This window comes from Cyclopterus lumpus, chromosome 21 (genome assembly GCF_009769545.1).
Source record: "Cyclopterus lumpus isolate fCycLum1 chromosome 21, fCycLum1.pri, whole genome shotgun sequence".
NCBI classification, from domain to species: domain Eukaryota; kingdom Metazoa; phylum Chordata; class Actinopteri; order Perciformes; family Cyclopteridae; genus Cyclopterus; species Cyclopterus lumpus.
This window is the reverse complement of record NC_046986.1, coordinates 18,963,505-18,981,402: the sequence shown is the minus strand read 5'-3', so window position 1 is coordinate 18,981,402 and position 17,898 is coordinate 18,963,505. Positions and strand designations below refer to the sequence as shown.

Genomic DNA, 17,898 nt, shown 5'->3' with positions numbered 1-17,898 from the left:
TCTGCTAACATTGATGGTCGCCGGCTAGCAAGAAGAAGAAGAAATCAGGGACCCATCGTTTCAAACAGGCTATGACTAAGAGTCACATCAGGTGGAGGCCTGTGTGTCCGTCTGAGTACTTTGTTGATTTATTCCAGCGTTTGACATCAATCATTAGCAATCGTAAATCCGTAACAGATAAGAGCCCCAAGAGCAGCCTTTCAGCGGCGACCCTGACCACCCACACACACACACAAACATACACACACACACACACACACACACACACACACACACACACGCGCACACACACAGGTGCCTCGCTGCAGCCCACCAGCGGCATTTACTGTTAGTCAGTGAAACAGCTGCTCTGCTTGCTGAGACCACCAAACCCTCGACCTTACTGACAGAACAACGTTCAAGCTTGTACCGCTTGTTGTCATTAAATCCTTAGATGTTGTTTGGATTAGACGGGAGAATCACATTCCAAGTTGAAATGACAGGTTTCCGATTTCAGGGAGTGTCTTTTATCTGAAATGCTAACCTCACACACTGTTCTGAGGACACATTCAAGGTGTTTGCATTACCCAGACGCTCTGAATCCAAGGGCAGTAAATGAGCTAATGTGTATTTGTAAATTGTGTGATACAACAAATATACAAGCATTTGAATGAATGGCATTAGTGGAGAGACATAGAGTATTGATCATTTAGAACGAGTGCTAAATGACCTTAATTCAACCAGGTAATTGGCTCAATGAGATTAGATATATGTTTTATAAGAACATGGCATACAGAGACACATTTACAGCGATAAAGACAGCAGGCAGGTCAGTCAGAGCACAAATACGATAGAGGTTAGTGCCAGCCCGCCTCGCAATATTTGTTTTTTAATAAAGAAAGTTGCTGGGGGACAAAAAGCAAATCAGAGGCAGTGGTAGTAATTATATATAGTTTCTTTTAGGTTTTATTATATAGCAAAGGACTATGTTGTAAATGTTTGTTTATTACCTTATCTATTCAAAAGCCCTGCTCTGACACTTTCTTTTTTGCTCAGAAGGAAATATAATGAATAGTTGTCCTGTCCTTTAAAGAAATACAAATAAATCGCATTGACCTTGAAAGGCGTGATAATACGATGCCAACCCTAGTCCCTTTTTTATTGTTATGTAGTTATGTAAAATACATACATGTACTGTACACATATTCTAACTAAACAGCAACATTCGGTTTGATTTTAGAAGTAGAGTTCATGAACTGACACACGTGGTGCGAGGACGCGTGAAAGAACCTTTTCAGCTGTGGCAGGTTTCTAATTGTCAGTGCGCGACAGAACATCTTGGAGACATAACATTGAAAATGTCTGATTGGTCTCCTCAGGCTTCAGGGGAAGGAAGCGGCCATGAAGAAACCAGACCCCCACAAGCAACCGGGGAGAAGCATAGAATGACGGTATGGAACAACTTTGTATTTATTATTTCGCTCTTTTACTTGCAACAAAGGTTTGACAACATTTACCTGTTGACGTTTGTTTTCCTCCATCATGTACGCTTGGTTAAGTGATGTTTCATTAATAACACACTGTTCTTACTCTTCTTGGTACATGATATTGAAACATTATGGTCTATCCTTTTTCTCATTGGGAAGTATGTGTAAAACTATAAATCGAGATACGAGGCAGAGAGAAGAAGAATGAAGAATACTGTGTTCCCTGAAGAGGTCTCAAAGCAGCCGATCGAGCCAGACACGCGATACAGGCCGACTAAGATTATTCCTTTGCTTCTTCTTGGATACGCCACTGATGTCTCGGGTTTCTCTCTATGAGTTGGTGAACGCTCATCCCTCAAGAGAGATTAAAAAACTGCTGAGTTGGCGTCTGGAAATTGAGCCGCTTCTGACTCGTAGATGTGGGGACAAAGAATTTTTACTTTGAGAGTTTCCTCTTGTCAGACGAGTGAGGGAAATGACCTTGGGGAGTTAAAACTGGGCTTTTTCTAAAATTCAGGAGTTAATAACATTACTCTGAAACAGAACGTAAGGTCAGCGAGAAGGATGTCCGGCTTTAGCACATCTTTTTCAGCATGAACGGTATGCTCAAAGAACAAGGATTCACCTGGTGAGGCGCGTGTGCCCTGACTATATCTGTAGTATCTGACTGACGGATGCGAGTCTCTTACCCACCACGCACGTCGCTTACCCACCATGCACATCACCTTTCCATTCGCTCACACGGTCACGCTATTATTCTCCCTCATCTCCCCATTTGCCACTTTGTCTTTCTGTCTCTCACACACACACACACACACACACAGACTCACACAATCAGATTCTACAGACACCCACTCACAGCCTCCCACCCTTCAAAAGATATAGCCACGCAGGCTAAAATGGAGCACAGCTTCCATCAGCAGCCCTCCGCCGCCGCTGCCGCCGCCTCTGTTGCGTGCACGCACTCCCACTCACAATAATTACAGTGAAGAGTGAGAAAAAACAGATGTCGATTGGACTCAATCGGATCCAAGTCAGAGGCCTCAAGGCTTTTGTTATTCTGACTGGTTTCTCCATCAGCAGCATCTGACTGAGATGGAAAGAAAGCCAGAAGAGGAGACCGGGGAGGGCGGGGTCGGGCTCCGCGAGTCGGAGGCCTCTTCAACGTGACCGCTGTGTACTCAGCAACTTTATTAAGGGGCTTTTCCATCTGTTCAGCAGGCTTTTATCATGCAGCATGCGATGTCACACGCAGCAGCTGGCCTCTAATGCCTACCTGCCGATGTTTCTTTTCCAGCCGATGTCTGTTCACAGAAGGTAGATCCTACATTGTCCAAACGCTGCAATTAAGGCAAGTCCGGGCAGAGACGGCTCAGACGGGGAGAGTTGTGTAGTAAACTTTCCATTTTGTCATCCCGGAATTCGGCGCGGGAATAGATGTCGGAGCGAGTCAGTCACCCGGAGCGGTGTCACCCGTCGGTGTCTCCTTCAAGCATGAAACCCGGAGAAGGGAATGTTTCAAGAGCTTAAGTCCAGCTGCACGTGATGCGAGTGGTTGTTTCAGGTCGGAGGACAGCTGCTGAGTTCTTATTAGCAGCTTGTCTGCAACGTTCCTTTAAAACGGCTTTTCATAAACACTCAACGTGAACACATCTATGGATTTAGTGTGGTGAGATATACTCTTCACAGTCTGCTGGGAGACTCAACCGGAGACCCGAGTGTCTGAAGACTCGACCTGACTTGCGACTTGAAGGCTGAGGATGCTAGACTTGATGACCCATGAGTATAAAAACCTGCTCTCCTGACTGTAGTTCTCTTGAGTAATTAGTCAAATAAAAATCACAGACATTTTGACCAGGTTTGGTTTGAGCTAACTGGGGCTGTTAATCTGATTGTTGCTGTGAGATGTGGCAGCCACATCCATTTTGAGTGCTGATGGAGCCTTCGCCTCTCAATTCAAAATTCAAAGTAGCTCACTGATTGGCCAACAGGCATGTTTTGCCCTTAAATCAAAAGCAGCAATGTTTGGGAGAAAAAAATAAAATGTATCTATATATTTTTTTCAAACACATGAGAGGCAAACATTTTTTTCTTACACCCACTACGACAAGAACAAATTCCAGTGAGTTCTCTCTGCAGTACTTCATGCACTGAGAAAACAAAAAAAAAGGAAGAAAAGAAAACCCCATACACTGTTCCAGAGGTGGAATACCTTCATTGCCGAGGGAGCTGCATACCTGCTCTTAGATTCAGGGGTCGTGTGGTTCAAATCCATCAACACTGAAGATCGGAGCCTCCCACCCTTCAACGCCAGCTATGATGGATAAGTAAAGGAGTGAACAAGCAGGTTATTCTTTATCACATTAATACATATATCAACTTAGAGCCGTCACTCGCGGTCTGGCCAAATTCTTAGCATAGCCAGTGCCGTGCAACACCGTCGGGAGAATTCCTCTGAAAGGGAACTGGTTAATTATCAACAGCCTCACTTTGCGTCAGGAGGGCCAGGAGTCACGCACACACACGCACACACACATACACACACACATACACGCACTCATACTCACGAATGGTAATGAAGGCTGCCGTAAAGGAGCTCAACCGTTGCGCCCCGGGGGTCGTTATAATGGTGATGACATTTTGCACCTGCGGGCTGTATCAGCGGGACAGACTGGCACCTGTGTTCCCCAACAGCCGTAATATTGTTCCCATGCAGAAGAGTTTTACAACAGGGCCCGGGCTTGAGATGTCTCACAGCGATAAACACATAAACTGCAATTACCCCAAAAAACATGACGGAAGGAAAGTTTTTTTTTTTTGCTCCGTGCCTGATTCGCCGTGCACGAGTTGACTCAGTCATGTTTACCCCGTTTAAAAAAGGCTTCGTGCAGAGCTGGGAAACGGCCTCGTTCGTTGGGAAGAGAGCTTTGGCTGCACAAACTATAAACATCAGTGGGATTGAATGGGAACACAATGCCTACTTTTTTTTCCCATGCAAGTGCACGGCTGTTGCACATAGCCATGCAATCTAGAGCGGCTTTAGTGCCCCTTCCAGTAAATGTATCTCACTCTGTTGCATGATCTTTCACCTGCAGACTCCGCCTCCATCTTCCCGGCCCCTTCAGCCGCCACCGCTGAGCAGCAAAGACGACGTCTCAATTGCCGGAGAAACCGGTGAGTTTATCTGGACACAATCGAGAACACAGTTCTAAGTTCTGTGTGTCTGTATATTGATGTACTGGCCAGAAATCATAGTTTAGTGTGTTTTCTTTATGCCAGATGTCTTCAGACTATTTTCTTTTTACAGATGCTTTCAGATCTGCCCCATGCTGTATCACTCTGTCTTTCATACATTTATAATTCGAATGATAGGAAATATGTATTGTACGTACCACATGCCGACACGTGATTTGGCTCACCCTTGGGTATGGGGGAGGGGTTATGACAGCACATGGCGTTGCAGAATTCATATTGAGGCGCATAACTGAGCGGGTCAGAGCTCGCTACAAAGGTACTCACTGACACATGTCTCCATCTAGTGGACGTGAGGATTAATGCACCAGAGGTCCGAGGGCTCTCATTTGGGATGCTGCTTTCTGTGTGAATTACATTAAAATACTTAACTTGGATCAACAAAAAACATGTGTTTTCAACCATCTCGAGTTGAAGTTGACTTGAGAATAATTTACTAAGTGATGAACCCACAGAGAACGTGACACCGCTATGTAGTCCATTTATAATATGTCATACTGCACATAGTATTCCAGTGGGGCACACTGTGTGTATTGCACCATCTGGTGGTTGAGGCATGAACGACAGTGCTCTCATTTGTATCTTCTGATGGTTGCATTATCTGCAATATAAAGTATGTGAACATATTGTATTTGAAAATATGCCGTATGACTTTAATCAAGCAGCAACACTAATGCTAAATACAATGCAGGCCTCAGTCGGAGGGCAGAGACAAAGCAAGTTGTTTTGTCTGAGAGAGAAAGTTCCAACCAGCGCTGAATTTTCAGACACTTTGACTTACACTATGAAAAATTCAACTATAAACTGGGGACTATGAAAATGGGGCTGTGATGAGCTATGTTAAGATTAAGTGCAGGGCGTGAACTGTAGGTCAAAGTCACAGTATCATGTAACCAGGATCTGATCAATTTCACATTGTACAATGTTCTTTCTTTTAAATGCTTAAAAATTAAAATCCAAAGGACCAAACAAGAAAAAAAGACACTTGTGTGACTGACTTAAAAAATAATGTTACCCCAGAAAGTTCATTTAACTCTGTCTCTCAGCCAGTGACTCCCAGTACGAGTCAGTTCGGGCGCGAGCTTTCCAGGTCGAGAGAGTTTAAAACAAAAAGACAAGCATCCACATCTCCCGCGTTTTACTTCCTTTAAAAAATAATATATTCTCTGGTCGGATGCTCTACCTAGCTCACGTGCAGGACCTCACATGGACTTTAAAAGCACGCAGGCATCTATCTGTGTTATGCTTTGGACACGTTTGTGTATGAGGCAGGGGGATGGAAAATAGGGCTGTTCAGGCTGTTATCTTTCTGAAAGATAAACACAAAGAGGGAATAGAAGAGAGAGATAGAGAGAGAGGAAGGGATGCATATGTTGCATGGGAGGAAAACATTCCCTATTACCTTAAGCTACCAGTACTATGATATGAGGTATTAGTGTTGTCAGTGAACGCACCATGCCCGTGTATATCCGTTCATGGGATCCCGTGTCCCATTGCTAAACTCTAATCCCTGAACTGGAGCACACTGCACAGCTCGGGAAGTGTGTTGAAAGTAACGCCTTCCGTGAGAAGAGTTGAGGGCTCACACCAGAGTGTACATATCAGGATGCAGCGCCGTGATGGTGGTACGGCCTCAAAACACCGTGGCGTGGGCTTTAACAGCTTTTACAGCTTTTACAGCCGCGCAACGCGCACGCTGGGATTCTCACTCCAACAAGCAAAAAGTCATTTTCTTTTCCCACTTTTTTTTCTCCCCTCCTCTTCTTTCGTCTTTGTATTTTTTTGTGATGTAGGATACGGTCATTCATCCATTTTGAAAGGTCATTTCATGAGGGCATTAATGACTCTGTCCTGTTTACAGGTCCAGCTGGGGGCAGAGGAGAGAAGGGTGAGCGGGGGGATGCAGGACTGAAAGGAGACAGGGGTCCAATCGGGCCAAAGGGAGATGCTGGCTCCGGCTCCGGCTCACGGGGTCCAGCCCGTGGAGAGAAGGTTTGGACTTTCATGGAATCGACTGTGGATGCAATACTTGTACGAGACATCTTTGTCACACTGGGAGGGGGCAGGACACGCTGATGACGGCGGAGTTTTTGTCCCTGTGAAGGTTGCAGTGGGCCAGAGAGTGGGCTGGACAACCTTTATTTATAACTCAAAAATACACTCAGATAAAGAGGTCATTTGCAATAAAGCAAATTAAAAATAAAGCAAATTAAAAACCAGAGGCACCAAGAAAGATTAGTAAAATAATATAACCCTTAAGAATAATTAAAATGCATGACATTTAAAGCAAATTAATCAAGTATAACTGCAAGTGAAATGTGAAAACTCAACTGCCCTTTAGATTGTTCTGCGTGCTGTTCCAGTTTGCGGTGGCTCAATGAGAGAAACAGGCTCAGTAAAAGCAGCCGGCACCTGCAGTGCAATCCAATCATATGAGCGAGTTCCACAAGGGCCCGCCCCCATGCAATTCAATAAGCTATTGTTATGTTTCTTTGCTTGTATTTTATTCATTTAATCACATGCGGTAGTTTACATTTCTTCATTTTATAAAGACAAGATGTGTGTGTTTTATGCATGGATATTTTTCTCTTATGAGGGCCAAATGTCATTGATTTCACAATAACTGTAAAATAAGGAAAGTCCTCTAAAGTGAGGTCATTACTGTTGGCCCAACATTGATTTGCGTCCCTTCTGTCTCAGAGCAACATACACATAATGCACTTATATAGACGCAAAACAAAACACACAGAGATTCAATGCTTCAGCGGATACGGACGCATGGAGATCAAAAGATTAGAAGGAATAAAATACAAGCAACACAAACCAGTGTCATGTCTTGTTTCTATAGAAGTTCTAGTTGATTACGCTAAGGACCTTTTCATTTTCTTTAATGTGTGTCGTTGATTACATTTTCACTGTCCCCCCCCCCCTCAAAGGGAAGTGTATATCCTAAATGTGAAGTTCTCCAGCATGTGGATACATGTTAGTGCATTTTAGTGTTTAAGTGGAATGTGACAGCCATTGAAGACTGCTGCCACTGACTCTGTTTCTTCTCTTCATGCTCAGGGGGAACCAGGAGAATTAGGATTAAAGGTGAGTTAGAGATCATCTCATCCTTTTGAATCGAGTGGCCTCGGAGCAAAGCTGCAGGTGTCTTGTACAAACAGAACAAGGATAATACGCAATATTACTTCTCTATTTTAGTTTACTTCTTTTTTTATTGCATGTATCTTACTTTTCGTGTCATTCCATTAGGCACTGGTGTCAGTGTTACTTCATCTTTCTTGTGTTGTGGTACTTTTTGGAGAAGCTTTTAGTCAGCGCCTTCTTCTTCTTCTTTATCTGCAGGGCAGTGCAGGCTTTGGCTACCAAGGAAAGAAAGGAGACCCCGGCCCACCTGGGCAACCCGGTTCCCCCGGCCCTCCAGGACCCGCAACCGAGTACTCGGTCAACAGTGACGGCTCAGTTTCTTCCAGAGGCCCCGGACCCCGAGGACCGGCCGGACCGCAAGGTGCTACGGGCCCCCAGGGACCACCAGGAGCTGATGGAGAGCCAGTTAGTAGACTGCAGTTGAATTTTGTTTTTGTTTACATGTCTTTCAAAGGAATTCATTCCAAAGTTTCAAATATGATCCTTTTAATAGGTTCAATATTAAGTTAAAACGTGTTTGGAATTGGAAATAGGAATTGTCAAATCAATCTTGAAATGTGTCTCATAGGACGTATATTTCCTTATTTCCAGGGGGATCCTGGTGAGGATGGAAAAACCGTAAGTTGCTTTTTTTCCCCTGCACTAAACCGTGAGCACTGGCAACGTGGCTTGACCTCTTATCACCTGTCCAAAGGTCAAGTGATGATGGCTTGTTTAGGGAGATACTGAGGGTGCTCCGATCGACCAACCACTGATCCTTATTGGCCAATATTCATTCTTAATATTTTGATTGGTGGCTTCTGTAAAGGCTGATCAGATGAAGATTACTTCTCTGTGACTGAAATTGTAAGTTGTGTCTCTAAGATAGAGAGTCGAATATTAATGTTAAATATATAATGCAACACGTAAATAGAAGGATAAATAGACCCTGTGTTTAGGGCTGCACTGAATAACAATTATTTTTATCAATGAATATAATAATATAATTTTTGTATTAGTCAATTAGGCTACCGACATATTTATGGGTTATTTAAAAAAAAAAATATTACCTGATTATTATAACACTGAACTTATCCACTTGTCTGATTAGTATTTAAATATGTTATGCAGTCACCAACACACTTTTTATCAGATACTAATCAGAAATATTCTGGACATATTCAAAAGGATTAATAATAACAATAATAATAATAATGCATTTTATTTATAAAGCACTTTTCATTCAAAAAGAATCTCAGAGTGCTACAGAGCCAGTAGAGAGTTAAAAACAAACTATAATAGAAAATACAATAGTGATTTAAAGTAAAAAAACGCCTTCCTGAATAAAAGGGTCTTTAGGATTGCTGTTAGAGGCCATTGAAGTAAACAGAGGATATAAGATGGCAGAATAACAATGTCACACGGTGTTTCGTTACGTTACCAGTACAGCAGAAAATCCATTTGAGGTGACGACTCCTCACAGAAGCGTGCTGCGTGTGTTGATAATCTGAATTTGTCACGCTTTGTGGGGACTCAAAGTAAACAGGACGCTGTGCCGTCTTCACAAAGCGCTCGGGGATGCTTTCATAATTCATTTCCAATGTGTAAAGTTTACAGAGAACCACATGGTTGGGTCTCCCTCTGAAACACTTCCATACTTCAGAGGCTCATGTTCTCTGGGGGAATGCACGCTTTACTGACAGCTGGCGACTTCATGCAAAGTGACATATTTCTGAACCGGTGATCGTCCCCAAAGATCCTGACCGGAGCACCTTTGGTTGATACCTACTCCTCGACACTGCCATGTTCCTTGTATTAACACCATGAGGGTCCTAACAGGATTATTTCCTCCACACAGGGACCTGATGGACCACCTGGCTTCCCAGGAACCCCAGGTGACTCTGGACCAACAGGAGCAAAGGTTAGATGCCCACTTACGTTAACAGAATAAAGAATACAATGACTGTATTTGTATTATTATAAATAGATTATAATAATGAGTCCTGTGCATACAGGGAGACCGTGGAGAGGGTCAACCTGGCCCCAGGGGACTCCCTGGACCTCCGGGACTCCCAGGAACCGGATCTGTGAGTTGATCTAGGCCTCACACGCTGCATAATGCTTTGTGACTCACTTGTTGAACACATCTGATTCCAGTCCATGTTTTTCAGACCTTTGTGGACATGGAAGGCTCTGGGTTCCCTGATCTGGACTCCATTCGGGTGAGAAGAATTAGGATAAACAAACGATGTAGTGGAGGGCCTCAGCTTTGTTCTGTGAGACTGTAACCAGCATCCGTAAATGACAATACATGTTGTTGTTTAAGGGATCGCCTGGCCTACCAGGTCCCCCTGGTCCCCCCGGTCCCGCCGGTCCTGCGAGTCCCTCGACAGCAGGAGCAGCATCGAGTTCTGGGGCATTCGGACCACCAGGAAAGGACGGGGCGCCCGGTCAACCTGTAGGTGTCCATGTGTTGGCCTCTCAGCATCACTCGCCAAATAAATCATAATTCATAATGACTGTAGAATCTAACCCAATCGACTGAACCAAATCCCTCTAGGGCTTGCCTGGTTTGCCGGGTACTGATGGACGCCCAGGAGCTCTTGGTACCAATGGAGAAAAGGTTACTGTTTGATGACGTTTCCTTAAATATTTTAAACTCTTTTCAATCCTTTTTTGAAAAAAAATGATAGAAACATGCACAATAGCCACAGTATCACTATAGTTCAGAGCGTTTCTTATGAATATATTTTGTCCTCCTCTCGTTCCTCCACCAGGGGGTTTCAGGAGATCTGGGTCTTCCAGGAGCAGTCGGAGAGAAGGTGGGGATTTCACTGTCTTGATTCAGATGATGCCTTAAAGTAGTGGTTACACGTTACAGTTAGAGCTCCACTCAAAAGCACAACTGAATGCAAATTGCCTTTTGTTGTTGTCACCAGTCACGGAGAACACATAGTCCTGAAAACAAGGTCCATGAATTGGTGGCGTGCTTTTGAGATACCAGATATGCTCCCTCATCCCTTTCATTTCTCCAGCCAAGCTCCTACTTCTCTGCCGCCCCACTATTTACCCTCCTCCCACTTCCTTAAGCCTTCCCATCCGCAGGTAACTGGGCTCCAGCACGTCAGCCGTCAGAGGGGATTTGTGTCTTCTCACAATATGCAAATGTTTGTCAAATATTGTCAGCTAGCCTTGACTTCCAGTTTAATCTGAGCGCTGGCTATGGTTTGGTTTAACATTTGGTGACGTCTGAATTTGGCCCCAGAACAATGAGCATGTGTGTTCGTGCAGTTACGTTAATCTTCGTACTATTAAAGCACACTTACTTACCTTTACTTAGTTTGTGAGACAATGAATTACACTATCTTGCCATGGTAAGAATGCACTTTAATGAAGATGAAATCGTTGTATTTGCTTTTATTACATTTTTTCATTTTTTTATTCTGTCACCTACAGGGATCTCAAGGAGATATTGGTTTACCGGGAACCACAGGACAGACTGGACTGGCTGGTCTGCCCGGGCCTATCGGACCAGTTGGGCAACCAGGGCCTGCGGGGCCTCCTGGACCAAGCTACCGTGTTGGATTTGTATGTTTATGTGACGATACCTTTTGGTAGAGTTGACTATGTATGAATGTAAAAGATGCCCAAAAACAATAAGCAACATTTCATGTGTGTAATGTGGTTGTCTGGGACAGTTATTTATAAAGTAACTGGTGATGCTCAATGATAGACAGCTGTACTGCAGACTCATTGTTGTCGTCCATCACTATGTAAATTATTTGAGGTGAAAGCATTCAATCCCAAAAGAAAAACCCGAGTTTGGCTAACTGTCATAAAATCTCTGTTGTTGTTTGAAGGATGACATGGAGGCCTCTGGTGGAGGGTTCAGCAATGGACTGCCTGGCATCACAGGACCAGAGGGAAGACAGGTCAGTACTGCAATTGAAAGGAAATACTTCAGGTTTTGCGGAAGATGATATACAATATCTCACATTCGATATACGATATACAATATCTCACATTCTTCACAATACAGACAAGGTTTAAAATGAGATATAGTTGCTCCTAATTCTTAAAATCTTTTTTTTAAGTCCCCATATTACAAGCCAGAGTAAGTCTTTGTACCAGGATTTGATCAGCAGTTTTAAAGTGATGTTGGTAATTTAGTGACCGATTCATACTCAAGATTACTATTGAGTGTACCTTTGCATCCTTGTGCCCTAGTGTGCCCTTGCGTCCTTTTGCCATAGTGTGCCCTTGCATCCTTGTGCCCTAGTGCGCCCTTGCGTCCTTGTGCCCTAGTGTGCCCTTGCGTCCTTGTGCCCTAGTGTACCCTTGCGTCCTTGTGCCCTAGTGTGCCCTTGCGTCCTTGTGCCCTAGTGTGCCCTTGCATCCTTGTGCCCTAGTGTGCCCTTGCATCCTTGCATGAGGAAAAGAGACAAGAACTTGCTAATAACCACATGTGTGTGTGCTTTCAGGGTTCTTCTGGCTTGCCTGGACTTCCGGTAAGTAATGTTTCTAATCTGTGATGAGCTGGTCCTCTTGGCCCCTTCTCCAACTCAAATGTTTTGTCTTCTTTTAAAGCAGACTATTGGATCAAGAAGGGGTCTAGCTTTGAGTACATTGAGTACAAGGTGGTTCCAGCCTCTGCACAGCCTTAAGCATCTTAAAGAAGTGTATTTAAACATTCATTTTGGTTATTGGTGGTCGTCTTGTCCTTGCTGCTCTCCTCTGATGTCATTTCACGCGTGGGTTTTCTAAACCTTTGTCGTTGAGAAAAATACGCTGCACCTAAATAGATTTCTGAGAGTGAAAAACAAGGGAAAAGAAACAATACAAGCACACAAACAGATCTGGTAATAACAATAAATACATTAAATCAGGGGAGGACTAACTTTTTTGATAGTGGGCCACAAAGAGAAAAGGTCAAAGTCATTGGCCAGTAAACGCATAGTTTTCAACCAGCTACGCTGGAAGAAAAGCTGTGTTTCTAGCCCGGAAAAAAAGTGCCATAGAAAATAGTTTTCTATCAAAATAACTATGCAACACTACGACTTAATTAACAACCGTTTACTGATTTTTTCACATGTTGCTGCTCTTAAATTTGATTGAAACCTTCTAAACTCTAATAAAGTTTATCGCATACACTTACAATATTATGTTGCTAAAGTTAAAACAGGAGAAAATTCCTGTGCCTAAGGGTTCACTGAAAAGATTACGGAACAATTGAAGATGTGTGATGTGAGATTACAAATGTGAATCTCTATAAGTCTAATATTACAATGGAACAAACACAATAGTCAGAAATGGTCAATTATCGTTTTTTGTGCCAAGAGGTTACGATGGAATTTTTTTAATAAAATGTAGCCTGCTTTGCATCTAGTGTTTACATTTTTATGTGCAATGTACATACTGTGCAACTTATTCTAAATATCCTCAATCTATATTGTTTTTCTTTTTTTATCCACCACGGGCCATTTAAAGACAGGCAGTTGTTTGGCTACCCAAGCATATAAATGAACGCATAGATAGAAGGAACAGTGGAATTTAATGTAACAAGCGTAGCTGTTCCATGAAGTAGAAGGTGTGAATGTGAAGTGGGCTGAAGGCCAAACTCTGAGCAAACACAGCACAAGCGTGCCCAAGTTACTGAGTCAGCACACACGTGTTGACGCGACCGGCATAAAGCAAAACAATGAGCAGAGAGTAGCTGAAAGCTGCGTAGAGTTGCGGCATGATTTTAAGTGCGTTAGGAAATACAAGCAAACTCTTCCACATGATGGGCAGTAATGAAGCAGTAACGTCCCTGAAGTGTGATTCTCATCGTCGTACCTTGATTGTACCTCTGCAGGGCAAAGCTGGGTTGCCTGGTATGCCAGGTCAAAAGGGCAGTGAAGGTCTCACAGGAAGAGATGGACGTCCAGGGTTGGACGGCTTCCCTGGACCTCAGGTAAAATACATCTAGATGACAAATGAGAATATTTCACGCTCCGGTTGGACATTTCTTTTTCTTTTTTGAGAAAAAACAGTCGAGTATGCAGCCTGAAGTCATGCAAAATGCTGGCAAGATGCAGTAACAGAAGGAATTTTATTTATTTTTTTACCCGGCCTGCAGTTAAAAAAAAGCAGTGACGCTTTATAAATGTTGTTAAGAGTGCACAATACATCAGGCTGCCTGTCAGTCAACAACTGCTTTAAAATGTATCATATCGGGATCTATAACAAGTAATACCCAATATAAGCATGAAAGTTAATTTTGACCTTGGAAATAGTTGTTTAACAAGGTCCATTTACTCGCTTTTCCAAAGCTTTCATTTGCATGTCATGGTCTTCATCATCGTGTTTGTTGAATTGTCATAGAGACGGCTCAGTTGTTATTCATACTTATTCAGACGTCACATGCTCTCGTATTAACTGTTACACCACCAAACAGCATGCTGGGTAAAGCTTGCTTTCTGTCAATGTACGCGCGAGCTTTGCACCCAAAGGACGCTATGCTTTAACATTGCCGGGGCGTGACACTGTCATGGCAGGCGCATTGTGAATTAAATTTTACATATGAATGGAATCTTAAATTACTTTAAATCATCATGTTATTGAACAGGTTTATCAGGTAATTATACTGTATGATATGAAAGAAGCAGTGCGTTTATTGTCTTCAGTTTTCAATGAATAAGAAGGTTGTTCCTCTCATCTGCAGTTGGATCTTTGTGAATCAGATATTTGGACCTTTCACCTTTTGTTAACGTATATTTTGTCTCATTCCTATTTAATTTTACAGGGACCAAAGGGTGACAGTGGCAACAAAGGAGAAAGGGTGATTTGTATCTTCATTTCAATAATTTTAACCCTAAAATATCTGTTCATTGTAACACACATCTCCCGTCTTATGTATGTTTCTTTGTAGTTATTTACATATGTCCTTAAAAGACAAAAAACTGTCCATAAAAGACAAAACACAAACCAAACAATACTTTTATTCTTTATCTTTATACAGATATAAAAAAACGTAAGCTGTGTTACAATCAACATGTGATTAATGCCTTACCAGGTGGGACAGTTACTCATCTTTTTGCTGTGTGTGTGTGTGTGTTGTGGTTTTAGGGTGAAAACGGTCGAGATGGAACAGGTCTCCAAGGGCCACCCGGACCACCTGGACCAGCAGGACAAATCATCTCCCAGACATCTGGCAATGTAAGCAACACAAAGCGTTCTGTAGACGGTCATTCTAAACCAAGAGCACTTTATATCAGTGATGCCATTCACCTTAACTTTATTATATGTGTGTGTCACTACAGGTTAATGGTGCTGTTGGCAATGATGGTCCCCAGGTTTGTATTTTACTGTACACAACGCTGCACTGATTGCACAGTTTATATTTTAGAATGAGTCAGACCAAGCAGGGCAAGATTAAGTTATCTGTAGATTTGCTTGTCCAATTTAAGATTGAAACAATAAATTGATGCATGATAGTCATTTAGCAAAACACAAAACCCCCGACTAATGAATTTATATGTATATTTTTTCTGTACAGGGAGGACCTGGTTTACCTGGCCAAGCTGGATTCCCTGTAAGTCTCCCTGGGATACATAATGAATGTACCTTGCCCTTATTACAGCCATAAATGTGAAGTGTATTTACTTCACTCTAATGGTAAACACACTTCATATTAATGGTGCTGTCTCATTGTCTGTGTCGCTTTTTTTTAACCTGTTAATTTACATGCTATAAATGATCAGGTCCTATATGGATGCGTTATGTTCTGCCAACGTTTTGGTTATTTCCTATGAAACATGCCTTTGTTTTTTGTTTTGTCTGAGCTATTCTCACTGGTTTGGAGTGGGTGGTGCTCGGTTTAAAAAAAGGTGTGGCTATAATACCGACTTATAGGATCAATTCATTGTTGGAATGGGTCTTTTAATTTAACTTCCAATGATGGGTGCTGAATAAGGCGGTGGGTGGTGACCCTCACATTTGGATTATGGACTGTGTCTTTAACCAGTTCTAACTCTAGACAATTTTAACAGTAAAGTTTGGCTTCCACCAAAGTAAGCAAGCATCTGCACTACAGTTAGCAGATGACGTATTGGCACTGCATCTACTCGCAGAAGCCCACAACATCTCATCACTTAATTCTAAACTGAATGTGTAAACAGTGGTCAACTCAAAACAAGCTGCGCTGTATAGACGGAGACTAATGGAATGGCTTGAATTGATCCGTGGAAACACTCTCCTGCTGCCAAAGAGAGCTGATAAAACACACTTTCTTTATCCTTCAGGGTCCTATTGGACCAAAGGGTGACAGAGGGGACCCCGGCCTTCCAGGCTACGGGGGCAAGGTAAAGTCTTGGTTATTTGATCGTTCATCAATTCCTTTTGCCACTCGTCGTCATTGAGACACTGCTGTTAATTGAGTCTGCGTTGTCTCGTCTGTGTTCAGGGTGAGAAAGGTGAACCAGGCCTGGTAATCGGACCTGATGGAAACCTTCTGCATCTGGAAGGGCTGACGGGTTCGAAGGTGAGTCTCACTGCTTTTGACTGCATCATTTCACTGTATGTCTATTTTGTCTCTTTCATATGAAGAGATACGAACTTCTCCTCTAAAGTATAAGACTTGTTGCTACTTTTCATTTCTAAATGTTTTGCCTGGTTTTGGTGACACAACAAATCTATTTCCTCTACCCTGCATGTAGGGAGAGAGAGGAACACCTGGACCTGTTGGACCCTCTGTAAGTGTTTGAGCATCTCTATCTTATATATCTAAACTGATAGATAACTGAACAGTTTTAAACCAAAAATGTATTTTTTCCCCCACTTCATTCTCCTGTCAGCTCACAATGTCTTTCATTTCATGATTTATTGTACAGGGCCAGTATGGGCCTTCTGGAATAAAGGGTGAAATCGGAATGCCTGGAAGACCTGTAAGTACCTCTTCCTAGGTTGGATGTTGCTTTACTGTTATGTGTGTTATGTGTGTTATGTGTTTATACCAACTTCCACAATATTGCATATTGCTCTAGTTACATTTAAAGGATGACTTTCTCCCCTCAGGGTCGCCCTGGTATAAATGGTTACAAGGGTGAGAAAGGAGAGACAGGAGTCGGCTATGGCTACCCAGTAAGTGTTAATATTATTACCAATACCTTAGAGAGATCATTTCTGTCAGTGGCAGAAGTTAATGCACATTGTTTGACATCATTGTGTTTACTTTCCAACACCCAAGCCATGGCTTGTTGTCACAAAAGACACTGAATGTGACGTGTCTGCCTTTAATCAGGTTGCACATGTCACAAACTCATTGAAAAGGAAGAGAGTCTTGCATTAAGCATCAAAATAAACGATAATTGGAATTTCTTTTTAACCTCTTTTCGAGTAACCAATTAGCTAGCCTGAATTAGCTAGCCTGAATTAGCTAGCGGGGGTGTCACGGTGTTGTTTCTAAGTCGGTCGAAACGAGCCTTTGATTTCAACCTTTGAAATCATGGAGAAACAACAGAACTGGAAAGACCTCCAGCTTCCTAGAAGTCACCGATGTGGCAACATTTTGCCTTCCATGTGAGTTTTGTGAACAATGAACAAAAACTACAGTTTGCAGGCCATGCTACTCGCGATAGCCTACCGTACCACACCTTTGAAAATGAAACTGACCATAAAACCAATGATCTGTTGTAGATCTATAAATAGATATATATATATATATATATATATATGTATACCATGTACATACATATGTTCTCATCAGTGAGCTTTGGTAATCCTTTTACATTTTATTTTTTGCTGTGAGAATGTGAAAATGAAATCCACGCTAGCAATCATTGTGTCACAGGTGTTGTCAAAAATAATGAAATACTGTCGAAGCTCTTAATAGTATGTCAGTAATAAATATCTACATGCCCACCAAATGGTAATAAATAGTAAAACACTTTGTTTTCATCAGGGAGTCCCTGGCCAACCAGGACCACCTGGACCTCCTGGGCCAACCATGCCCTTAGATCGCTTCAATGTAAGTACACTGGATGCAAAACCTTGTACCCTGAAATAAAACTTT

At 42.5% G+C, this 17,898-nt stretch overlaps 1 protein-coding gene across 1 annotated transcript in view; it reads left to right on the top strand.

Moving 5' to 3' along the window:
- Window positions 1–17,898, top strand: part of LOC117750337 (collagen alpha-1(XVIII) chain-like) — a 34,703-nt gene that overhangs the window by 11,852 nt on the left and 4,953 nt on the right. The window contains 28 exon segments of the mRNA XM_034561499.1: window positions 1,359–1,430; window positions 4,562–4,640; window positions 5,765–5,779; window positions 5,782–5,817; window positions 6,580–6,710; window positions 7,785–7,811; window positions 8,067–8,273; window positions 8,460–8,486; window positions 9,706–9,768; window positions 9,863–9,934; window positions 10,019–10,069; window positions 10,174–10,305; window positions 10,408–10,470; window positions 10,625–10,669; window positions 11,304–11,435; window positions 11,708–11,779; window positions 12,329–12,355; window positions 13,702–13,800; window positions 14,632–14,667; window positions 14,955–15,044; window positions 15,149–15,181; window positions 15,385–15,420; window positions 16,130–16,189; window positions 16,291–16,368; window positions 16,544–16,579; window positions 16,718–16,771; window positions 16,902–16,967; window positions 17,788–17,853. Coding sequence (XP_034417390.1) covers window positions 1,359–1,430; window positions 4,562–4,640; window positions 5,765–5,779; window positions 5,782–5,817; window positions 6,580–6,710; window positions 7,785–7,811; window positions 8,067–8,273; window positions 8,460–8,486; window positions 9,706–9,768; window positions 9,863–9,934; window positions 10,019–10,069; window positions 10,174–10,305; window positions 10,408–10,470; window positions 10,625–10,669; window positions 11,304–11,435; window positions 11,708–11,779; window positions 12,329–12,355; window positions 13,702–13,800; window positions 14,632–14,667; window positions 14,955–15,044; window positions 15,149–15,181; window positions 15,385–15,420; window positions 16,130–16,189; window positions 16,291–16,368; window positions 16,544–16,579; window positions 16,718–16,771; window positions 16,902–16,967; window positions 17,788–17,853 — 1,905 coding nt within the window.